Source organism: Prosopis cineraria, unplaced genomic scaffold (assembly GCF_029017545.1).
Source record: "Prosopis cineraria cultivar Desert tree isolate PC_DT_omini unplaced genomic scaffold, ASM2901754v1 PC1, whole genome shotgun sequence".
Lineage (NCBI taxonomy): Eukaryota > Viridiplantae > Streptophyta > Magnoliopsida > Fabales > Fabaceae > Prosopis > Prosopis cineraria.
The window spans coordinates 38,120,911-38,146,345 of record NW_026555332.1 but is presented as its reverse complement, the minus strand read 5'-3'; the positions used below and the strand labels follow the sequence as shown (position 1 = coordinate 38,146,345).

The window sequence follows — 25,435 nt, the reverse complement described above, 5'->3', positions numbered from 1 at the left end:
TACGATGCAATTTCAGCTCAGAAGCACTTGATGTGAGTAATTTCAGCTCTCAAACTTTCAATTCCATTGAAGCATACTTGAATTTGAGCCACACGTTTGAAGATCAGTTAGAGCATGACAAAGAAGTAGGCAACGATCAAGTTGTAGCCTTTTTTTACAGTCCTCTTTGATTATTATATATATAGATTCGATATATCTGAATTGGTAATCCTTATTCTTCTTATTTTTAGTAAATTTATAGCTCATAGTAGGCTATAACCTCGCGTCGTTGCCTACTTCACACTTGAAGACCGATTATTTTGAGCCTCCACATCAAAATAAATTTATCATTTAAAATATTTTTTAATAAACCGTCAAACTCATATTTTCATGGAGTATGGAACCAGTCTATAATTTGCCAATAAAAAGTATTTGTTGGTATATTCTTTCAGTAAAATACAAGTGTTAATACGCTTTTACCTACAAAAATATTCAGCTCTTAACTTTAAAGGCTGGGGATGAAAATAAGTTTGAGTCTTATACGCAATTGATTGCAAGGATTAATGTATCTGATCAATCAATAGATGTGTATTTTGTTTAATTATTAATTCATATCAGTATGTTTGTTGCTTATATTTGTACCACTACTCTAGATATATATATATATATATATATCAAGTAGCATATAAATATCCATACAACTCTAGCGGCGTTATCCCAAGAGTTAGGTACAGTATATCAGAGTATTCTATTATATTTATTGATATTTATTTTTGTAAAAATTTATATTTATTCAAATAATTATTCTGTCAAGGCAAGCCAAGGGCAAAGGCAAGTGTATTAGGAGCTGTAAACAATATTAACAGAAAAATGAGACATCAATTCAAAATAAACAAATTAAATAAATTAGAGTAATTACAAGACCAAATATCAACTATTAATTAAAGCCTGTCTTTTTAAAATTTCTGTTCTTACTTATATAAATTTATATGTACGTACTTTATTAGTTCCGTAATTTCAATGAAATGATGATTGTTGTTTTCTTGTTGGGATCATTAAAATATTTTACAATGTTAACACAGTTTAAGTTTCGAAAATACTTTAAATACCTTTTAAATTCAATTTCTTGTCTCTGTTAGTAATTTATATATCTTGAGACTTTTTTTTTAACAAAAAAAAAGGGTCATGGAAAAACAGGAAACCACTTAATCAGATCTTGTCTAAACTTAAATTTCTACACGCCAATATTGGCGGATCATGAAAAATCTTGGTGTTAGAAGTATCATGAAACGGCTGATAAGCATAACAGTTGACATACTTGTTTGTTTCCTTGCAACCGTGGTCAAATGTGAGATCCTTAATTATTTTGAAACTTTCAATTCAACTCACAATATGTTTGGGTGAGTTAAGTGCAAATTAATTAATGCGTTGGAAGCATCCAGGATTATTATTCTTAAACCCAAAGGTTTTAGGTTTAGGGTTTGGTGAAGAACTTTTGGTTCGTCGCTTTAACCAAAAGGATCGGAGATCCTCCTTTTCGTGTAAAGAAAATGAAAAACAACATGAAAAGCTAAAGGAAGATGCGAGTCACATGAATCAATAAAGCTGTAATGTCGAACCCTGAATTAGCATTAACACTCTCAATGTTAAAATTTCGAATCATCTGTGTGTGTGTGTGTGTGTGTCTGCAAGACTGCAAAATGGTACTGAAGTTTTAAGAACTGTTGCAGAAACTGAGAATGGAAGGTGGGAAGCTTTTAATGAGTGAAGGTTTTGAAGATATATATGAAGCAAAGAAAGCATTAGAAGAATGATAATGTGTGTGTACGAATTGAAAAGGCAATAAAAGAGAATATCGGGATAAATTAATTCTTGACTCTGAAGAAGCTGCACAAACACATATATAATGCTTAGCTTCATCATGAAGTTGCTCTCCCATTCAGTCTCTCCTATCGTGAAGCATCATCGTCGCAGGACTCCCCTACTCGCCATCCTTCTCTCTCCCTCTCTCTCTCTCTCTCTCTCTATCATACATACAATATTGAGTTTAATTAATTATATGTAAGCTTTTAAATAATTTGAATAATAAACCCCGTGTATTCATATAGAATTTGAAACATGTACTCACTTCTATCCCATATACTAATGACGTTGCAGAATAAATTGGAAGTTCTACATATGAGTTATTTTGTTTTGTATAAAGAGGTAGAGCATTGATTAGCTTTTTTTCCAAAAGAAGAACACCTTTGCTTATAAGATCTAGAGAGTAAAGACTTGTTTTTTTATTAAGAGAAAAACTTATATATTTAACCTTATATATTCAAGAGACATGTGAATTTTCTTATAAATTATTTATTTTATAATAAATTCTTATTATCAATTTTATTAATATGTTAAGACTCACTTGTTATGAGTTGATTAGATATAAGTATATATTAAATATATAAGGTTAAGTATATAAATTTTATCTTTTTGTTAATTAATCATGCTTTTAAAAACAAGGATGAATATATAAAGTTATTTTATTTTTAGATCATTTTAAAGTCTTAATTACTTTTCTTTGATTCGATGAGATTGTTAGAAATGTTTTATATTTAGAACCAAACCACAAGTATTTAGTTACTTAAAGTTTGAAATCTTTCTTTGTCCATAATATACGATGAGGTTGTTACAAGTGTCCGATATTTAAAGCAGAGTATTTAATTATTAAAGTGTCAATCTTCTTTTATCCCTACACACCCCCCCCCCCAATTAAAGTTAATGCGAGAGTGTTTGAGTGGTGAGGGTTTTCGTTATTTAAAAAAATAGTTGGAGGCTTGAATTACAATAACTCTTATGTATGTAGCAATTTAATTAAGAAAGGTCTACCATTTTCTTCCAGTCTTCCCATGTCTTGAGTGTAAGGTCTTCTTTATTCATTCATAATTAACTCCAAAATTAAGGTAATCATAGAGTTAATGCAATTGGATTATCAAGTTTGCAAAATTTCATAAATGGAATCTCAAGTTTTCAAACTTGTAAAACTCTCAGCTTCTGTCATTTGATTGCAACAAGGGCAAAATTTTGACACGTTCCATTTCTCTATCCAACAAAGGATTGAGGTGATCTGGATATTTATAAAAAAACTTTTTCTAAACTCTAGCTAATAGCATTGATTTCATATTCAAATTATTTTTCAATCAAAAATTGAATACCCATTTTTAATCTCGTTCCTTTTATAACCAAAACACAATGTGGGTGCTTAATTTTTAAACTTGACCTAGTTCACACTCAATAGACCTAAAGACATCTATGCAATAGACTATGACGTACACATTGCTCATTAATCATATTTTCAATGCTAAACCCCTTCATAACAAAAACAAAAGGGGGAGCCTTAATGGCATAAATTATCTCATCATTCATCATCAATTGCATATTTTGCCCCCTTCTTACTTAGACTAGTATTTTGACTCTTTCTAAATTTCATAGTTTAATACATGTACAACTTATAGCTCAAAATACACAACTCAATTTAACAATCACATAGTGCAAGCAAAACATGAAATCTCCTAGTTGGCAATATCATAATAAGTTATACATATAGTTTTCAAAATAAATGAGGCATACAAATTTAGGATTAATATTCTAAGTCTCTGGTTTTTTCCCTTGGTCCTGCCCTTTTTTTTCACATATGGAATAAGAAAAATACTTAAGTAAACCAAATGCAACACATCATTTGTAGTCTGTTCAATAAAAATATAACATTTAGATGGGATTAGATATAAATTGATTCTGATATTAATGAGAGTAGAGAGAGAAAATACAAGAAATCAAATGTGCATTTTGTTATAAAAATAAAATCAATTAAAAAAATATCACACAAGATTTTATTTAGATTACTTGGATTATTTTAATTGGACAGACTATAAATGATGTGGTTCACCTCATCTACCTAAGTATTTCTCATGGGATGAATATGAGTTTCGATGAGTACGATTTCTTAGTCATGGGCTTTAATTAAGTATTATTATTATTATTATTACAAGGCCATGGCAAGAACCATGCAAAAGGTATAAAAATCAGGTCATATTAAAATTCAGGATATTTTTACATTCTATAGGAGGATTAGTAAAAACAATAAGATCGTAATTGTCTTGAGCAGCTTGGTGAGTGAGCATATCAGTGCATTTATTAATTTTTCTAAAATCATGGTCAAAAATAACTATCCAATTTTTATTCCAAACTCCCTTATTTTCTTAATATTATTTGCTAGAGGATAATTATCAAAGAAGTTTTGCTGAATGAGCATTAATTAATTATTTAATTTGCAATGAAAGGAGAAGAAAGGAAATCAAAACTAGCTTTGGCTGGCGTGTGCTCATAATATGCTCATCTGTATACCTCTGACAATTGAAGTGGTACGGTGCACGCTTGTTAATTTGCTTGTGAGGCAATGGTAGTTTAATTTGCTTCATTCATTCGTTCACTATTTATTTTCTTTTCACAAATGTTCTAAATGGTGTTGAGTTCTCTTGAGACTCATTTCTAGTTAACCTATAAATAAAAAAATAATTAATTTCCTTAATTTTTAAATTTTTTACAAGTAATAGTAAATTACCGTAAATATTTAACACATTATTGAGGGACATATTTTGAGTGATACTAAATCACCGCGATTGTCAAATGAAGAAAAGCCTCTTTGTACACTATTGTAAAATGATAAAAATCACAAATTTTTTGGTATATTTTAGGCTATATTATGAGTAATACTAAATCACCATAGAGCCTTTAAAATATCAATCGGAATATCATAAATGATACTAAATCATTATCAGTATTAAATTTCTAATTTAAAATTTTCTAATCAAATTATTCTCTGGAAAATTCTATCTAAAAATCTCTTTTATTCTTTTGGGGTTTACTATGAGCGATATTAAATCACTGTCTATATTGAGAGCATCAATTAGTGGACTATGGTGGTGGTGGTCGCAGCAACAGCAGTAGCAGCGATAGTAGTAACAGCAGTAGTAGCAATAGTCATAGCAGCAGCGGTGATGATGGTGGTGGTGGTGGTGGTAGCAGCAATCGCAGCAATCACAGCAGTAGCAGCAATAGGAGCAGAGGGGGAGTGGTAGCAATAGTAGTAGTGGTAGCGGTAATGGTAGTGGCAGTGGTGGTGGTAGTGGTAGTGGCAGTGGTGATAGTAGTGGTAGCAATAGTAATAGTGATAGCAGTAGCGGTAGTGGTGGTGGTGGTAGTCATGGTAGTAATAGTAGTAGTAACAGTATTAGTGGTGGTGGTGGTAGTAGGTAGCAGTAGTAGTAGCAATAGCAGTAGTGGTGGTGGTGGTGGTAGTGGTAGTAGTCGTAGTGATAGTAATAATGGTGGTGGTAATGGTAGCAATAGTGGTAGTGGTAGCAGTAGCGATAATAGTGGTGATAGTAGTCATAATAGTAATAGTAGTAGTAGCAGTAGTAATAGTCGTAGTGGTAGTGATAGTGGTAGTAGTGGTAGTCGTGGCGGCGGCAGCAGCAGCAACAATAGTAATAATAGTAATAGGAACAGCAGTACGAGTAGGAGTAGTAGTAGGAGTGGTGGTGGCGGTGGCAGCAGCAACAACAGTATATGTTTGACATATTTTAGGCTATATCCTAAGTGATACTAAATCACCTTGAACCTTTAAAAATATCAAATGAGATATTATGAATGATAATAAGTCATTGTAGATATCAAATTTTGCATTTTACATATTTTAGACTATATTCTAAGTGATACTAAATCACCTTAAACCTCTAAAAATATTAAATAAGATATTATGAATGATAATAAGTCATTGTAGATATCAAATTTTACATTAAATTTTTATAGTTAAACGATTCACTTTGAAATTTTTTTTAATATTTACCTTGAGTAATACTAAATTACCATATGCACTTAGAGTGTCAATCAGCAAATCATAAGTTATTTGAAATCACCATAGATTTTAGCATTAATTATTTTCCTCTTACCCAAATATATTATCAAGGAACAAATTTTTATAAAAAATAATAAATAAAAAATACAAATAATTAACATTCTCTTCATGAAATAAATTAATTAAAAAATTAAAAGAAAATATTTAATTAATAATACTCTCAAATTATAAGGACTTTGATTTTCATCACAGGATATGTAAGCTTAAGGATTTGATCATAGGTCAAGTCCTCCCATGTAAATAAATAACTTATTTTCATTATTTTTATCTTTATTTTTCAATGTGATTAAAGGATAATTAAGATATTATTAAAAGGTTAATTAATTTTATACAATTAATTTAAGGTAATCTTTTTCATGTAAAATTGAACCTTGAGCCGATTGCCAACAAAATCTTTTGTGTCTAACTTGGTGTGACGAGAGCAACGATAAAGACAATTTTTTTTAATACAACAAAACAATTTTTTTAATGCCTCTTTGAAGGGGCTCAATTTAGCAGTTCAGACTAGGATTAGAGCATAAGAGACCAAATGAAAATGAACAGGAAATATATGTTAGGAGTATTGGGGTGGAGGTCTACAATCGCAGAATAATTCCACAAAGATAAGAGTTTCCTCTCATCACTATCAATATGTTATTTACAGGCTCATAAAACAACACATTGAGATCCTTGCGGAGTGAGGTCCTTCGCAGAAGAGAGAACTGAACAGGGGGTCTCAGCAATAAGTGATGGGGGAAAAACCAGCAAACAAATCAGAAGATCTTCTGGTGAAAAGCACCATGAGAAGCAGAAAATCTCACCCTACTTTGCACCTGGAAGCTCAATCCATTGCAATTGGATTTCCACTTCACCACTTTCCACGTGTCGCAATCTGAGGGCCATATCTTGGGTGATCTTGCCATCGTTAAAAACAATGCAGCTTTCCTCTGCTAGGCAGTTTTGCCTGGTTGGTTGTACTCTTGTTATAATTGTACCGTTCGGGAGGTTTGATACCTGCATCCCCAAGGCTTCTAGAAATGGAATGATATCAAATTCAGCATCTCCCATTGGGTCATCTGGGCTCCAAGTATCATGGTCATACACAGTCTGCACTCGCAAAGAGATCAAGATTCTAATGTAAATTAAGGCGTCGACTTGGTATGCAGTGATTTGTACATGCAAAATATCATTCATACTCCTAAATTAAAAAACAAAAAGTAAAAAGAAATAAACACTATTTTTTTATCTCAATGAAACAAGAGTACTATTGAGTATTGAGAAATAATAACAAGAGTATAATAGATATTGCACGCCTTAGTTCATTAATTACAAAAATGGATTCCTTTTTCATTGATTATACCAAACGGGGCCTAGGAGATTGATATTTCAGTGTCCAGAACAAAAATCAAAGAAGCATAAAGAGGGAAAAAAGATGCTTTAATAAAAAAGAGCAAAGAATGTTATTTTCTTCTTTTTGCCTGGAGTGTGTACTTAGATCACTCTATTCGACCTGGAAAGAAGTCCCTTTGTACCTTGAGGCACAGAACATTCTCCGCAAATTAAAGACAACTGAAGAACTTCAATTATTGAAGTCAAGATATATGTGCTAGATACAAATCATTCAAGTTAGAACAGTACAAACCTCGTGAAGTTCCTATACTGTCATAATTTGAAATCGCTAGGGCCCCATTGTCCAATAAAAAAGATTAGAAGTATGGCGTCCAGAGCGTAAATGAATGTCTTAAGTGTAGTAGGATCCAGCACTAAATGCAATTTAGGGGGAAAATGAAGGAAAAAGAAAACAAAACCAAAGTCTTCCATATCTTACCATTACTCCGCTGGGACAATACAAGGGTAAGGTTGCTTACATCTCCATACTCATTTAAAACAAAACAAGCATACTTTTAGCAATGAAAAATCCAGGATGAGCAACATGGTAAAAATTTTATTGCTTCAAATTCAAAGCAGAGCAATCCATGAAATGCTATTTTTGGTGTTTATTACTCCTAAACTGCTTAGGAGGATGTCTGTGCGTGTAGATTGACAATTGATGTTTGACTCCCCCCCCCCTCTCTCTCTTCAAGATGACTATTTGTTCTTAATTCCAACGAGTGGCATAGACATTAAAATATGAACCATTGTTAGTAATTTTCAGTTAGTCTTGAATACAAAAAGCTATGTACTTCATCATATTTAAGAGATAGAAAACAGCAGGACTCCGTTCAACAGGGAGGTTCATACAAGAGAAAGACAAGAACCTTACCAATGTTACTGGAAGCTTTGGGTCCACGACAGAAAGCGTAAGCTCTTCATCCCACTCAGGATTAATATCCTTGTCAATAACGCGAGTCTTGAGTTTCTGGCAAAAGATGCATGATTGTACACAGAGAAAAACAACTATGTAAGTCATGCATCTATGGAATTTTTCCAATGCAGACGTCAATTGAATCATGTTGGAATAACAGGTAAAGCAGAAAAACAACTCATCTAGTGATAAGACACAATCCTAATAATTGCTCAGTCCAAAAAGCGAATTAAAAATACCTGTTATTACCATCAACAAAGATTGGAAAGTACAATCACCTTCGAATAATTTCTTGTGTTATTGGACAAAGTTTTAATTGCACTAGGCTAATAGTATATTATCCTAAAAATTTTACACAAATTTAACGCATTCTTAATGAATATATGAAGAGAGAAAATACTTAAAATATAATAAAAAAATATCTAGTCGCAGAAGACTTTTTCAATCTACAATCAACAACTACAATTATTTCAGTAAACAAGAGAGGAGATTCCACGAGTAATTTTGTTATGAACTTGAAAGAAAAATTTTACGTGAATCTAAATCATGCAAGGGCAAAAGAACGTCCAGACAATTTATTTATGTAAAATTTGTATCGGGAGGACTGCAGCATGTACAGAAATAAAGGCATGTGTAATTCGATTATATCTTGCATAAAAATTATGATTAAGTACATGCTCAAGAGAATTTGAATGAGTTAGATTTTAAGTTGAACTGATAGAATTTTAATTAATCATCAAACCATTACTAGAAATAGACAAAATCTTTAGAGTATGGCCTATAATCAGCTCCTTAGACCTAAACTAGACCTCAATATAAGAGCATGATAATTCGACAAAACGGCAATCCTTGATTACAACATAGAGAAAAGTGGAAACAACAAAAGAATAAACAAAACGATCCAGACGCAGTCCAAATCAATGTGGCCGTAATGTTGAAAGCAATTATATATCAGCAAGCAATCATCATTGCAGGCAAAACAACACCGAGTAATTTATCACTCAGCTTTGGTCCGGAATGCAATGGAGCAAAAGGAGAAGAATACAACGCGAGAAAAGTAGAACCATAAGAAAGAAAGAAAGAAATGAAAAAGACAAAGAGACCTGCTTGCCCATCCTGACGACGATGTAAGGATCGCTGCTGCGAACATCACGAACAGCGAGATTGACACCACGCTTGATGTGAACCCTGAGAAGGCCAAGCATTTGGTCCAAGTGAGGAAGGCCAGGTTCACTGGGTGAGTCGGCCATTGATTGATTGTCAATCTCGCTCCTCACTCTTGTTATTGTATCAAAACAATACCAATTAATCAAACAACAGTATGAAATCTCTGTTGGTCTGAAACAAAGAAGAAACGATCATTACAGCCAATAATGGAGGGAAAATGAAAATCAATAGCGGAAGAGGAATGAAAAACAATCACAGAAACGGGAGGGTGGGGCCCACCAGGATTCAGTTAATTTTTGGCGGAGAAATGTTGGATGGAGGGCTTAGAAGAATAACGATGAAGGGAATGGGGAGTGAGGAGGCTAACCGGAAGAATCGGTTCCCAAATGGATGGCAATTCTCCTTCGACGCCTTGACCGTGACTCCTATTTTTGAGCTTCCACAGCAACGTGACGTCCCATGTCGTGCTTTGCCTTTTGTTTTTGGTTTTTTTTTTTTTTCATTTATTCATTTTCGATAATTCATACTCTTCTGTTGATAATATATATCTATATATATTCTAATTTATTTTTTATCAGAAAATTTAAATTTTGTAAAATATGATAATGTTATCTTAGACTCGTTTTGGATAATCAACATTTGATTCAGTAGGCTCAAAGTTGTTTGAACGGCTTTCTCTCTTCTGCGATTGGGTGACTTGTGCTTGATTTGGTGGCTATCTAGGACTACAAATGATTCCTACCTCGGCTTTAGCTATGAAAACCTGGTTGTCTGCATTATTATGTGATGTTAATGTTTTAGACGATTATGGGCAGGCATATCTGTCATGGTTTTGCTAGAATATATGGAAATTCCATTGTAGGATGATTTTTGATGATGACCCTCCAAACCCAGGGGATCTTAGTATGATGACTAATGCCAGCCTAAAAGAGTTTTGGGGTACTAGAGGGCTGTTTGATACAGATAAGCCCGGTAAACCAAAAACGGCTGAAGTTTATTGGGTTAAACCACCTACTGGATGTGTTAAATTTAGGAAATTGGATGGCAAAGCAGGAATCGGTATTTTGGTTCGTGATGCAATAGGCCAATTCCTTGCAGCAGGTTTGACAAAGTGCGAGCGGACTCTGGATTTTTGGCTGAAGTTTATGCTGTCAAAAGAGCAATTGAGATCGCTCAATCTTGGCCAAATTGAAACTGATTGCTCTGAACTTTTCAATATTTGTTCTAGCAGATCGTTGCAATCTTGTGCTTGGCAACATCGCACTCTGGTTACTGACTTGTTGGATGAGATCGGGTCCTTTGAATTGTTGTCTCTCTCTCTTATTCCCAGGAGAGGAAAACAACCAGCAGATTACTTGGCAAGATTAGCTTTAAAGGAAGTGGAACCATTGGGTTGGGTGTCCTCGCCGCCGCCACCTTCTCTTGCTCTTTTTCTTTCAAAGGACGCGGGAATATCACACATCACACTCTGGTGCTGGCCAGTTTCACATGGACGATGAACGTGAAGGCATTGGATGAACGCTCTAGTTACATGCCTTCTGTCTTTTGTTTTGTGCTGTTAGTTTCTGGACTTTGTTTATTGTCCTTTGATATTGTTTCTAAGTACCGTTGCTTCGGGCATTAGCCTTTTGTTTAGATGAATGAAGAATCTTTTTCTAGCCAAAAAAAAAAAATGTTGTTTGGATATTAAATTTATATCCAAACCATATCTTAAAAGAACATTAAAAAAGTTGGTGAAAGTAAATTTGCTCAATGTAAGAGGTTGAAGATTTTGAAACGAAAATTTGGGTGTTGGGCATTTCATATGCATTTTCATTTTTAATGTATTGCATTTGTATAACTAAAATTTTCAAATCATACAAATTGATATCTATTTTGATAATAATATATTGAAAAAACAATTTTAATTATATGAAATCTGTAATATCTACCTTGACATTACCAAAATTCACCACACAATCACAACAAACAATCATAATTAAGAGCAAGGATTTGCTCCTAATCTCACATTATATATATAAGAGTTAAAACTAATAATCTTTTAAAAATAATTGAGAAATATTTGAGATCCCATAAAAACCCTTTAAATTGATAGTTTGAACTCAAACTTAATATTTATATAAGCTTTGTAAGTATGAAAAAGTTTTGGGAAGCAACCCACTTCAAAATAAGGGCCAAAAATGTCATTTTTTAGTGTTTTGGTCTATGCGCCGCGGCTTGTGGTCCGTGTGCCGCGGCATTTGGCACAAAATGCTAAATTTTCTCGTTGTACCGTGCACCGCGACTTGCGCGAAATGTGCCACGGCGCACCTATCCATGACAGCAATGCTGTCATGATAGCTTTTCTAGATGAATTTTAAACGCGCGCCATTTTCACATTCGATGTCCGATTAGAGTGATTCAAGCGCCCACGCGAAGCTTATTCAAGCTAACTAATGGTACAGGTTTCATTTCGATCCGACACCATATGAGAATTTTAGACACTTGAATGTAAAAGTCAGTTTTTCAAATAAATTTTCAACCATCCAAGTACCCAAAACTCATAACTAATAATACTATTAATCTATTGTGAGGCTTGAACCAAGTCCAATGGACCAAAATACACTTGAGTGACCAACCAAACACACAAAAACATACCAAACACAAAATTTAGCCACTCAATGGCCATTTTGCCTAATATGGCCAAAAGACCAAATCAACATCATGTATGCTATTTGGCCTCTATTGCCACATAATACACTACAAATACATTATCACCACATAAATAAAACATTCCTTGCACTTGTATTAGCATTTTAGCCCATCACCACAAAAATTACCACATATTCACCTCATATACAATATTGGGCTAAAATACACAACAACATAGTATGAAACAAGTGCAACCAATCAAAATGATATGCATTCCTAGTTAGCAACATATAATATCATATAATAAGTTTATGTACACCACTCAAACTAAAATCAGGCTTTACAAAGAGTGTAGCAGATATGCTGGCCCCTGCCCGATTCTCTACCTGGCTCAGTCTCACTGGTAGCACCTGTAAAATGATAATCCACGGGGTGAGATAAAAATTTAAGTAACTAAGATAATCTATATTATTGATTAACAAGCTAAATTATAAACAAGTATTAAAATAAGTAACATAATCACATCATATAAGATCACCACAAATTTGCATGCATGATCCCTAACCATCCGGTCCTCCAATACTCTCGACCGAACTAGTAGGCTATTTCACAAAACCAAATCACATGTATGGCTCTCAAGCTCACTATCCATGGTAGGACTAACCGGCCAAGGTGTCCTAAACCAGTTCTGGACTACTGGTTCCCCCTATTACAAGTAATTGGGGTGTCGTTACTCCAACACTGCATCCTATGGATGCTAAGGAGTATAGTCTCCAACTCCACACCCTTTTGGGTACTAAGAAGAGTAAGTCTCCAACACCGCACCCATTTTCGAGCACTAAGGAGAGTAAGTGCTGCACCTGGCGTCACGAGGTGCCAGCGATGCCATATGGACTTAATCTTCACTATCTCCACTAAGGTGACCTCCCACCTTCTAATATGCCACATTTCACTACATATCTCTATTTGACCATGCATAAATAACTTTTCAAACAAGTATAATAAAATTTTTTCATTTACTTCAAAAATATAGAATTTTACAAACCAATACTCCACTTTTTTTAAAATAGTTAACCTTTAAAAAATTCATGCATATATACTCAACAAATCATAGAAAAGTAACTTGAGAATAACTTATACAAGGTAATAAACAATACAAATTATCTAGTTACCTCAACCCTTTTGTTACTAAAAGGGTTACCCGTGGTACTAATTCTCTTCTTGTGTCAAGGTAAGTCTTCTCACACCACAATCTACAATAACAAGTACTATATGTTAATTTTTTATTAACACAAACACCATTAGCTAATATTAACCTTTCAATTCTCCCACTTCTTACTCATATTCTCAACAAATAGACTTGTCAAGATTACAATTTATTCACATCATCCCTTCAAATCACTTTCTAACTCTATCACAATATAAAACTCAATATCTCAACTTATCACACTTCAACACCCTATGATCAAATTGGGACTTGATCCAAAATTCACCAAAACAAGAAAGTAACTTCCTATTACCACATATCCAAGATCAATAAACCTAAATTAAACCTTCAGAGTCAATAGAAACCTTCAAAACATTGACTCATGGCTTAATACAATCAGACCAAATTCTCACTCTTCCAAATCCCATGGAAAATGAGATGAAAAGGTGGAGGAGAAGGGTAGGAAACTTACCCAAGAGTTTGGAGACTCAAATTATCTTCAAAATTCTTCTAAATTGATACTCTAGCAATAACCAAAGTTGCTCCCTTCGTGCTCTAAGTTTTCCACCCTAAAAACTGTCCATTTTTTATGATTCTCGAAATTTTAAGTTGCCTGCTGTGCCGTGCACCACAGCGCACGCCACGCAAGCCGCAGCTCACGACGCAGCGAGCAACAACTTGATTTTGCTCCCCCCGATGCCTCCCGACTTGATCCGACTTTCATCCTATCTCAATTTAGAGCCAAATATGACCCAAAAATTCAATTAGCCATCCAAAAAAATAATTAAATAAATTAATCATATTTTTAACTAATTTATCCCTTAATTAATCCATTTTTTCAGATTTGAAGTTTTAGGATGTTACAAAATCCAAACAAAACAACTTTCAATTTATCAAATTAATTTTTAAAAATATACATCCAAACAAATTTCATTATAACAACTTATTTTCACTTAACTAATTTTTTGCCAAATTAATTTTTAACTAACAAAAAACTTAATATGCACTTAAGCATTATTCCAAAAGTTTGATTTTAGAGATATATATATATATATATATAGAGAGAGAGAGAGAGAGAGAGTATTTTTTGAGAGATAACAACCCTCCAAATGGTGCTCAATTTTTTTAAGAAATTAGTCTCATAACTATTAGGCATGAGAATATCTTAAAAAACCAAAATAAAATAAAATAAATGTGCACTTGTTCCATTTTATGTCCAAGATATTGTGTGGAGTTGAGTGTTTGAACGGTTGCTTTACCATGCTAGCGTTAAATGATTTAAATTGCCATAAAGCGGGAATAAAAAGAAGACCAGTGTCACGTCACAGCGGGTAGAGAGAACCTAATCAAGTTTTGCAATAACTTCTCAGCCTCAAATTTTAAACACAGGCATCTAATTAATACTCTCGCATGTTCACAGCATAGAATATTAGTAAATACTACATAATTTTAAAAATAAAAATTAGCTAAAATTTTAACTTTAAAAAAACTTATACATATTTTCAATTATATTTTTAATAAATGCTTTACATAAATATCTTCATAATGACAATTAAAATTTCCATAGACCACGTTTCTAAAAAAAAATAAAAAAAATAAAAGTATATTTGAAAAAAAAAATCATAAAAATTAAATAATGTCATATATTTTAAACTAGGCTTTAAAAAATTTCCTTTATCGTGGACAAGAGAAAGTAATTAACCATTTTGAGATATAACTATTCATTTCTATATATTTTTAAACGTTTAAACTTATATTAAGTCGTTTATATGTGTAACACTTTTTGAATAATTTATTCATTATTTATTATTCCATCTCCTGCTTCGTGGTTGATATTCAGTTATGAACTTGTATCTGCATTTGTACGCTTCTCTCCCTTAAATATAGCCTGCAAAATGTAGATAGAGGTTTACTTTATTTATGTTCAACTTTACGCTAGCAAATTTTTTGATTACCAGCTTCGTTAAGCCTGTCCGTCGCTTGGTTTCACTTTTTATTTAATTTCTCTACCACTTGGGAACAAGTCAGGCAATAGTGAAATAAAACATGAATAATGATAACCAGGATCCCCCCCTCCCCCCGGGGTTGACATAAACCCACTGACATCGAATATGCATGTATGTGTACGCAGACATATGCTAATGCATGCATCCACGTGCGGGAAGCAAGGAATCAGGGAACTAGTTGGTAGTTACACATCCTATAATTTGTGAAACATAAGAAAACCAATATGTGAAGCACTTCGATAGGGCAAAACTGAGCACAGATCAGAGCAGATTATTGCAAGAATATTGCATAATTGTATACCAAGGAGCACTAAGCCTCACTTCACCGCTATACTACAATCCGAATCTATCCTAAGAAACAAAATTGGACCTCCTTCTGACAAACAGGGATTACTTGTGTCACAGAACCTCAAACTAACGCTGAGAATGAAGCATTGATGCTTTCCATGTCTCTTAAAATTGTCTTGCCACAAGGGACAAAAAAAAATCATATCTATTCCTTTTCTTCTGCAGAAACCACATTTTACATTACTCCTCTGTGACTAAAACTCGAAACGCAATTCGATTACCTCAACAGTCTAAACACGTCACCTGGATTTACCAATGTAGGGAGTTCGCTGGATAAAAACCGTTCTACTGAGCCCTCAGTCCTTCGTTCAAAAGTAGGTGCTTCTAGAATAGCACCTTCAACTTTTCAAGAGAGGAAGCTGCCCTTTTGTTTGTTGGCTCAAGTACGAGAACATATTTAAAATCTGCAGAATGAAGAGTTGATCAGCCAAAAATCTACAATGTGCAGATAAAAAAGAGGATAAAACGGTGGTGAACCCTTTTAGTTTTTTTTTTTTTTTTTGAGATAAACTTTCATTGTTCTCAACCGTTTATATTTTGGCAATTTGTGACCGTAGTACACAGTTGACCTTCATATATTAATAAAATTGCATAATTGGACAGTCCAAAAGATTTTTAGCAAAATATGAGGTTCATATAACCAGCTCAAATTAAGAATACATGGTTCTTAAATGCTTAACTTTATTTCAAATGACATGATAAATACCTTGACAGGTAAGCACAAATATGTGAAAAGAATGGAAGAGCTTACCATCAGTTGCCTCCTTATAGTAGCCTAGCATCTCTCTTGCCGTACCTCTTCGGAAATAGGCTTTCACATTCTGAGTAAACAAAACAAGATTAAAGGCTATTTTAACATGCTATAGAACAGTCACATTCCAGTCCAAATAAGAATAAGTTCTCTGTCACAAAAGCACATGATCTATTAAGAGCATGGTTGGTTTCACATACCAAACACGAACTAGTTCTACAACAAAAGCAGCACATTTGTTTATAGACAGACATTTATTTAGGCTTGGTTCAGAGGGGATGAAAATATTTTTCCTAAAATTTCATGTATCTGGCAAGTAAACTGCAGCCCCCAATTGCAGACCCGGAGATGGATTTAACATTGTATGTGACAATTTTGACTTTGGTGTGTCAGACTTGGAATCTATATTCGTAGCAATGGTAAACAAGATTTTTCATTACCAAATTTCAGCATAAAGATGCTGAATCCATACATAATTGAAATAAAGGTTAATGTCAATTATACAACAACAACAACAACAACAAGCCTTTATTCCACTAGGTGGGGTCGGTTACATGGATTGCAAGACGCCATTGGATCCAGTGTAATAATATAAAATCACAAAACCACCAATTACTAGTACTACAACACAGAACTTTGAAGTTCAAAGGTCACTGGAGACAGAAGTCACCTTTTTGTCAAGATTTATTGCTTTTGTACAATCTGCCTCAGCTTGAATGAAACTGCATTCACAGAAAAATATCAAATGTTGGCAAGACAACCATGAGGTTAAACTGCAAGTTGCAAGTATGAAACACTACCTCCCAAGTTCAAGATATGCTGCGGCCCTGTTACTGTAATATGTTGCATTATTCCCATTGAGTTTGATAGCTTCTGTATAGAACCCAACGGCTCTCTGCCACTGCTTATCTTTGAATGCTTGATTTCCCTGAATTATTGCATGACAAACCGAAAGATAAAGAATTAAGGGGAGGAAATCCAATAAAGAAGAAATAAAGAAAAGACAGAAAATCAATAACTTGCTGCAACTATGAACTAGAGAAAAGATAATGGAAATCCTTTCTAAGGTTTGACAACTACTTAAAGACACTGTACATAGGATAAGATTACTTGCAAGAGCAAGTGGTGAAAGATATGGTCTCAGTACTTCTCATGTACTCAAGACTGATGGAAAATTAACATTATCTTACCCAGCATTTTGAAAATAAAAGGGCATATTTAACAAGTTATATGATAGATGTAGCTTTGTTGGAAATATTGAGTGGAACGAAGAACTGAGACAAGTTCTGCTGAGTCTAGCTCAGTGAACAACAACAAAAAACTTAGACCAGAAGAACAAGAATTGAAAGGAAGGGAAGGGGAAGGCACTCCCTTGAATCCCCCCCCCCTATGCTTATAAGCATCCTCCTATTGGAGAAGATAATCTTGTTCAAAGTATGGTTGGGCACTAAATGCGGGCACTTCTCCCAATGGGAATTTGAATTTGAATCCACCACATTGTAAGGGACTAGTCCCTTCCGCAGCAAATAGAGAAGTGTAACAACAAACATGGATTGGAGACAAAAAGCACAATCTTTCCTCCAGCAGTTCTGTGAAATACCCATTTTCTCAATTCAATAAATATCAATGTCATCCAAAAGATTAATTGTGTTTCTAGGGAGTTTCATCTTCGAACAAAGCAGGAAACTTGAAAGATTGATTTTCAGTCTATCTGAATAGAGTTTCTGCCATAACTTGGACAGACTAGTCAGAAATTGGAGTGTGATGGAACCCTCTATTCTAATAAGCTTTAAACAAGCATAAACCAAAAACTACAACACAAATGGGGACTGAAAATTACTATTACCGAATAGCAAAGTTGGATTACAGCGAAATAAGGAACTGAAAATTATAGCGTACTGAAACAGAAACAGCACAAAAATACACTCCACCAAACAACAATCACAAAATATAAGTCACTCACTTACAAACATACACTAAGCAGAAGATAAAATGATGAAGAAAGATGACTTCCTCCACCCCCAACCTGGCATTCAAGAGGCCAGAGCTCTCCTCACCACTCTCAATATTTCAAATAATTCCCACCCTCTCTCTAGGCAAGGAGGAAGATTTAAAGACCCAAAAAGTGACTCTGACACAACCCTTACCCCTAGAAGACTAACACATCACTAGGGATCTAACACATCACTAGAACATCAATTACTTTGCCTTATAACCAGCATCCAGAGGGCAAACATCTGAACCAACAATAATGTTATCTTCTAAGCTCATTGCCTTCATTGATTTCCTCTTATAGGTCTTAGTAAAATCATGAGCTCTATCAGAGTGACATTTCAAAACACAAGCAAGCAGGAGGCAGTATTTCATAGGGCAAAAAATTTAAATGAGATGAAATTATAACTGATGGGCATTCTACATCTAAGGCATTCATAGAATACAGCCTTTGTTTTTCTAATTCAGATCAGAAGGGGACACAAAAATGCAAAAACAAAGGACTAATTTTCCCCAATAGAATGAACTGTGAAGGGAAAGTGATTGCATTTGTGCGGCCTAATTTTATCTAAACTCTGCCAAGAAAGAAATGAGAGGCATGTTTATAGGTAGCAAGTATACTAATGAGTTAGGTAAAAGATTGACATCCTTTAGATTGGGTCTATTTCTTTCTTGCAGACCTTGGCTTTTCAGTATATACTTGATACTTGATGTATTTTTCACATAGGGAGTAATGCCCCTTTTTGTTATATAATGGTTTTGAGCCAATATAATTTTTCACCTTTTAAAAAATACGAGACACATCAAATTTATGTTTGACATATCCATTGACTTTGATATCAAATTTTTATTTACATATTTCTGGCATATAAAATCAAACATTAAGATATCAAGTTAACTTTGCCTCAGATGCAAAGTTTAACACAAGTGCAGTTAATAACACACAACATGCAACTTTGCCATGCAGGAAAAAAAAGGAACAATGCAGCTAATAACCTATGGTTGTAATACTTATAACAACTGAGTGTTGTGCAAATTTCAAAATATTATTTACCTAGAACTAATTCTCAAGAACATCGACAGACGTCCAAATGAAATGGCATCAATACATGCACAAGAAAGAAACAAAAGAAACAAGCATGACCTGTTTAAATTCTACCAACACTACTGACAAATTCATGATCACTAGTCAACATCCACTTTATAACAGGTCTTCAAATGATAAATTCATGGGTAATAAACCGCAGCAGTATGTTAGCTACTCCCTCCGGTCCTATTTGCAAGGCACATTCTAGAAAGTCTATTTGATCTCATTTATAACTCACGATGCAGTTTTTTAGGTAATATTTGAAAGGGATATCCAAAATTACCCTTTATGAGAGAGAAAAAGTAACATAACATTACTTTTTGGATTTGTTATATAGAGACATATTTGAAATTCTACACACTTATTTTGTGCACTTTTTTTGCATTGGTATTAATAAAGTTGGTAGAAATGACTTGTAAAGAAGACCAAAAGAGTATATTCTAAATCACAATGAAGTGAATTTTAGTGCTAAGTGTATCCAATTCATGAAAGCAATACCTTCTCCTTGGCAATTTCTGCAGATTTTTCCTGACTGACAACATTACTGGATGGTTTAGTTTTGGCAGCAGCCTCTGCCTGCTCTTGGAGTGTTGTGTAAATGGCCTGTACTGTATCCAACAAAAAGCGATCACCACCATGTCGAGCTATCAAGGACACTGAAAGAGGACATTTGTCATGAATTCCTAGTGGTATGGAGACCTGAAAGCACAAGCACATGTTATCACAAGATATACATCAAAGATGAATAGCAGCAAAATCCATAAAAATCAGACAGCTTCCATATCTACTCAATTTAGGTACAGTTTTCTGTTCATATTGATAACCTCCTCAATATTACTATAGAGGCTAGCAACCTCTACATTTGCATTTGTATTTTGGACTAAAACTTCCCTACATTTCACTACGTCAAAATGCATATATAGCCAATGCCAATTGCCAAGGCATTAAATCATTCCTTTAAGCCCACTAACGCATGCAAATGAGGAAATGACTTAAATATCCATATATTTTGTTTGTTGTCTTTTAGGTAACAACTAGGTCTAAAACAAAACTGTGAAGGCTGCCAACCTCCCCCCATGGCATTAGTAAGGAGGTCAACCATCCCCTATGTTTATATAAGATGCCAGCAACACAAATTGCAAGAGTATAAAATATTTACCTGACAACAACCTGATATGCTAGCAATGCTTAACAAGCTAAATGCCCGACTTTGATATTCCTCTGACAGGATTTCCTTCCCACCCAATTTTGGAGGAAAATCAGCTACTGTAGGGATCACCAAAACTCCTTCATCCTTAAAAGCAACCAACAATAATTAAAATTTAGCAAATTATTTTTTTCCTGGTCAAGATGTAAGCTTAATAGTTCCAAGCTTTTGTGAAAAATCTACTTTCACCCCTCTTTTATTTTTTCAGTTGGGTGGTCTGTGAACCAATTGCTCTGAACAAGAACCAATTGCACCAAAGACAGTAAGAGATTTATGTCAAAAAACACAAAATGTTATTGCTTAAGAAGTAAAATATTATTTTGTGTTATGACGTTTTTTCCCTAAGGCGCTGATTTGTCATAAGTTCTATTAAATATACATTGTGTGCATTATCAAAATTCTGTTAAGCTGTGTTTCTGCCGATAGGAAGAAAAGATTCTAGTTACCATTCACCATTAGCCTTACTTACTCAGAATCAAAAAGTATTATCTGACAGCAAAGCAACTGAATGAACACGTGCAATGAGGTCTAAAGACACTAATTCACTACCTTCAGAAGAGAATTGACAGCAATACGCATCTCATTTCTGACAGATTTCCAGTTTTCAACATCTTCATCTGATACCTCAAGCTTATCTTGCAATTGAGCTGAAATAGAAGGATGTAAAGTAGGCTTTTCTGTGTTCATCCACTCCTCATGCTTAAGTCTAAATTCATGTCTGAATGAGCATATTCATACAATAATCACTACAATATCCAAAATGTCTAGAAAATCATAACATAAAGATCTAAATAAACAAATACAAAAGAAGATAGATTAAAAGGAAAAACAGATAGGACATGATTAGACATGATAAAGACAAAGTTGACATTACTTTCAAATCACACAGCCATTTACCTGTTTACCAATTGTTGGGAAGATGCAAATGCAAACATAAAACTTGTAGAAAAGGCACCAAACAGAAAATGCATTTAACATAAATTTGTAATTTATAATAAAATTTCCATATTCCAAATAAAATAACTGACCTCTGAAGAAACTGCATAACATTGGCAAGTAGTTTCAGTGAAGAATCTTTCAGTCTACCATTTACATGCTGGCTGGCTACTGCTTTCAAGCTGGGAACTGTAGAGCTTAAATAGTCCGCAAGATTCATCTGCTTTAGTACTTGCCCTGAAGACAATTTATGTTACAAAATAATTTAGTGCATTTGGATATGCAATAGAGAAGTTACCTGTAAAGACAGCAACATGAATGCAATAAAGAGCTTCTAAAGATTATAAGAATAAACCTTAATGAAAAGAAGCAAAGAGCAAAATAACATACTTCCAAAAAGTTTCTCCGTGGATCTAATCACCACCTGAGAACTCTTTTCCAGAGGAACATTTATATGTTGAAAACAATCATCTGCTATTATTATTTGTCGAGGATTGCGAGGAACAACATATGATGCTGGCAGTAGTATATGGCCAACACGGTTCAAAACTTTAGGATCCTTTGCAAACCAACCTGTACAAGATTATGAGTCTGCTATGAAGCCATAAGAAAAGGTACTTTTTATCATAAATGACCAGTTCACTAGAAAGAGGAGAAATAAATGCATCATCTGTACCAACAGTGTCCAGGCTTGTTGAAACAGGAATAAGCCCCATGTGAGAAACAGCCCCATAAGAAGGTCGAAACCCTAGAACACCACAAAATCCAGCTGGTACCCTTACCCCTCCAACAGTATCAATACCTGTCATGAGACAAAGGCATAAAAGCAGACAGGACTTTTCAATCTCACGTAACAAGGTGTCCAAGTATTCCTTACGCTTTAAATATTGATTCTTGAGCCTAACTTTTTTTGTGGTTGGAAATTGAAACTGTAAACAATACACAGGGATTCGCCAGAGTCAAGCAAGAATGCAACAAGCAAGAACATTTTTCCCGACCCAGCTGAGGGTGAGAAAACCTTGAAAAGAAACAACCAACACAAGATCTAGTCTTGATTCAAAAAATGAAATTAAGAAAGAGGGGCGTTCACCAAAAGATGATTGAACATTATTGGGTTTACTAGATGGCCTCTCAGAGAGAGGCACGTCATGTTACCAACTGACCATCCCTCAAATTTTCACAATTCAAATTCAGCGGTCCAAAACTTCAACCAAATAGTTCTCTCCTTTCTTATCCTCCTACATTAACATAATTTTATCAGGTGACCAAGGTCCAGATTCACTGCATTACCCTTGAGAAGGTACACCGAGTTGCAGTTGGTGCTAGCAAGATATTTTTCTTGCTAATTTTTACAGATTTATTTAGCATTCAATCATTTATTATGGAATTATTTTCCACTGTTTGTTCCAGATTATAAGGAGATTTAATTACTTGTTACTATCTACTTTATTATATCACGGAATCTCTGAGATCTTCACAGATTCAAGCTGCAGGATTGTTGCTACCAACCCTTTAAAACTTCTCCCATATTCTGTAATAAAAGACAAATATAGATTATCCTCTGTCTTCGCTCAGTTGGCAATCATTCTATTACTATGTGTGGACAGATTTATACTTAAATTCAACATATCTCATATCCATATAATAAAAAAATGACAGAATGATAGAATATAAATGAAGGTATTGGTCCATTTCTCCAGAAATTCAGTTAGTTAATTTCCATAAAATTCAACTGCCTAAAGCCAATCTTTAATGCCATCCGTCAGCAGCAATGAACTAGCAATGCATAATTAGAAAACCAAAGGGGAGGGGCATGAGAAGTTACAGGTTACAATACAGTTGGTAACAGTTCTATTACTACATAAGTACTGAATTAAGCTTGTACTCGACAAATTCCATATCCAAATATTTGAAAAAAAAAAATATGTATTGACAAAAATATATAAATCCAGAATTCAGTTAGTTAAATAGCAAAAATTCAACTGCCTATGAAACTTCTTTAATGTCATATACAAATAACAATGACTTCATCACGTGTCATATAAAACTGAACAAGTAGTATGCACAATTTAAAAAAATAAAAAATAAAAAAGCAGCCCACCTAGAGAAAAATCAACCAAACCAGCAGCAACAGCCACAGCAGCACCACCAGAGGAGCCACCTGGTACTCGGGCATGTACAGCAGGATTGGTTGGTGTTCCAAAATGCTTGTTTTCACCACTTATACTGAATGCAAGAAAGACAAAATAGAAACATAAATCAATGCATGTGTATATACATACATACAAATATATATACACACACACACACGCAGTAAGAGATAATATTATGGAGGAAACAAAGTCAAATTGTCCACCAAACCACAAGCCAGGGGCTTTTATAGGGAAATCATTTATATAGTTCTCAAATCATACGTATGACATATAAAACACACACACACACATATGTGAATGTGAACAGTAAGATTCAATAACAACCCCCCAAAAAAAACTTAGGGGACGTGCTCACGACTTTAGGGGGAAAAGGCTACTTAGAAATAAGTCATAGATAAGCTCATTATTACTCATAAATATGCAATAGTTAAATCTTGAAAGTGATATCATTCTCTGTTTTCTTTATAAGATGCTAAAATAACACTCGACAACAATGCAAGCACTGCCAAGGCATCTCACTATTTTTGCACATTTTTACATGATTTTTCACGTTGGGATGTATTGCATGATTCATGGCCAATTTAAGACTGCTTCTGATTCAAACATGTATTCATATGGCAGAGTCTTTTTAAAATCAGATTATTTGAATCATGATTCACGTGATATAGATACCTATGACCATTTACTGAAAGGGAAGGGCCCCCCCGCAAGTAGCTATCAGTTTTCTTATCTAACCAAATTAAATCAACAATAGGCGGTTATTACTCTATATCAGTAAAAGTAGCAATAGAATACGACACCGACCCAAATGCTAGTTCATCTACTACAGTTCTCCCAATGCAGGTTGCACCTCCTTCAAGAAGAGAAGAAACTGCAGCAGATGTCTGAGAAGCAGGTCCATGCGCCCTTGCCCAGTCTGGATGGCCAAACGAGGTGACATATCCATCTATGTCAAATCTGGTAATCATCATGACAAAGATTTTGTAAATTAGAGACCGCAATAGCTTCATCAACAATTATAAGTTCGCAAACACAAGCCAGCAGTTCTAGTTCTGCAAGCAGATAAGAACTGAATAAGAAGTAAAATTTCTTCTGAAAGCAAGGAATGTTTTTTGGGGTTGAAAAAAGGAAATTTTGTGGTTACAAATTTATTCAACCAGGAGTAACATGAACCTAGAATCTTAGTGAGAAGAAAGCCCTTCAAACGAAACTACCGCAAGATACCCGGTTCAAAAATTAACTAATGGAGAGAACCCTTGACGAGATGAACTCCGAATTCGACACTTAAAAACATAATGCTTCCCATCACCCAAACCATCAAAACAAGGCTTGTCACAAAACACCAGCATATGTTCCCTACTCTGACATTCGTTTCACAAGTTTCCTCAAGCAACCAAAATACACAACCGCAGCAGTGACTTACACATCAGAAACGGCGAAAGTGAGGCCAGTGAGTGGGTGAGGGGCTTTAGGGGGAGCAGGCTGCGGTGGAGGAACAAGAAGAAACTTCTCGACAAAAGCGCCAAAGTCCTCTTTAATGACCTTCTTGAACTTCCTCGTCATTAGCAGGATTCCAGCCAAGCCCAATCCCAAAAGGACCCATAAATTGGCGGATTGAGACGCCATAGGTCCGACGATATTCCACAAAGAGCAACAAAGGGTTTATGAATACAATGAAATGGTACAGTCACGACTAGAGGATAACACTGCAGTGGGAAACCTAACCAGAGA

At 34.4% G+C, this 25,435-nt stretch overlaps 2 protein-coding genes and 1 long non-coding RNA gene across 4 annotated transcripts; all 3 read right to left on the bottom strand.

Moving 5' to 3' along the window:
- Nucleotides 1–6,464: 6,464 nt before the first annotated feature.
- Nucleotides 6,465–10,305, bottom strand: LOC129295701 (protein C2-DOMAIN ABA-RELATED 4-like). 2 transcript variants are annotated; one of them, XM_054934247.1, is made up of 4 exons: nt 9,666–10,305; nt 9,323–9,557; nt 8,178–8,273; nt 6,465–7,021 (listed from the first exon to the last, which is right to left on the bottom strand). In XM_054934247.1, the coding sequence occupies exons 2-4, from the start codon at nt 9,467–9,469 to the stop codon at nt 6,737–6,739; spliced, it is 528 nt and encodes a 175-aa protein (XP_054790222.1). In that variant the 5' UTR covers nt 9,470–9,557; nt 9,666–10,305; the 3' UTR covers nt 6,465–6,736. The 2 variants fall into 2 exon arrangements, with proteins under 2 accessions (XP_054790222.1, XP_054790227.1); XM_054934252.1 differs by having other exon boundaries at nt 9,754–10,305.
- A 1,660-nt stretch (nt 10,306–11,965) lies between these two features.
- On the bottom strand, nt 11,966–13,906 carry LOC129306806 (uncharacterized). Its single transcript, XR_008592260.1, has 3 exons — nt 13,697–13,906; nt 13,190–13,270; nt 11,966–12,427 (listed from the first exon to the last, which is right to left on the bottom strand). It is a non-coding gene; the product is annotated as an uncharacterized LOC129306806 (long non-coding RNA).
- A 1,540-nt stretch (nt 13,907–15,446) lies between these two features.
- LOC129317897 (translocon at the outer membrane of chloroplasts 64) lies at nt 15,447–25,435 on the bottom strand. Its single transcript, XM_054962320.1, has 13 exons — nt 25,128–25,435; nt 24,509–24,661; nt 23,653–23,777; nt 22,228–22,353; nt 21,942–22,124; nt 21,644–21,788; nt 21,165–21,333; nt 20,568–20,702; nt 19,907–20,107; nt 17,130–17,257; nt 17,000–17,051; nt 16,330–16,399; nt 15,447–15,982 (listed from the first exon to the last, which is right to left on the bottom strand). The coding sequence occupies exons 1-13, from the start codon at nt 25,328–25,330 to the stop codon at nt 15,903–15,905; spliced, it is 1,770 nt and encodes a 589-aa protein (XP_054818295.1). The 5' UTR covers nt 25,331–25,435; the 3' UTR covers nt 15,447–15,902.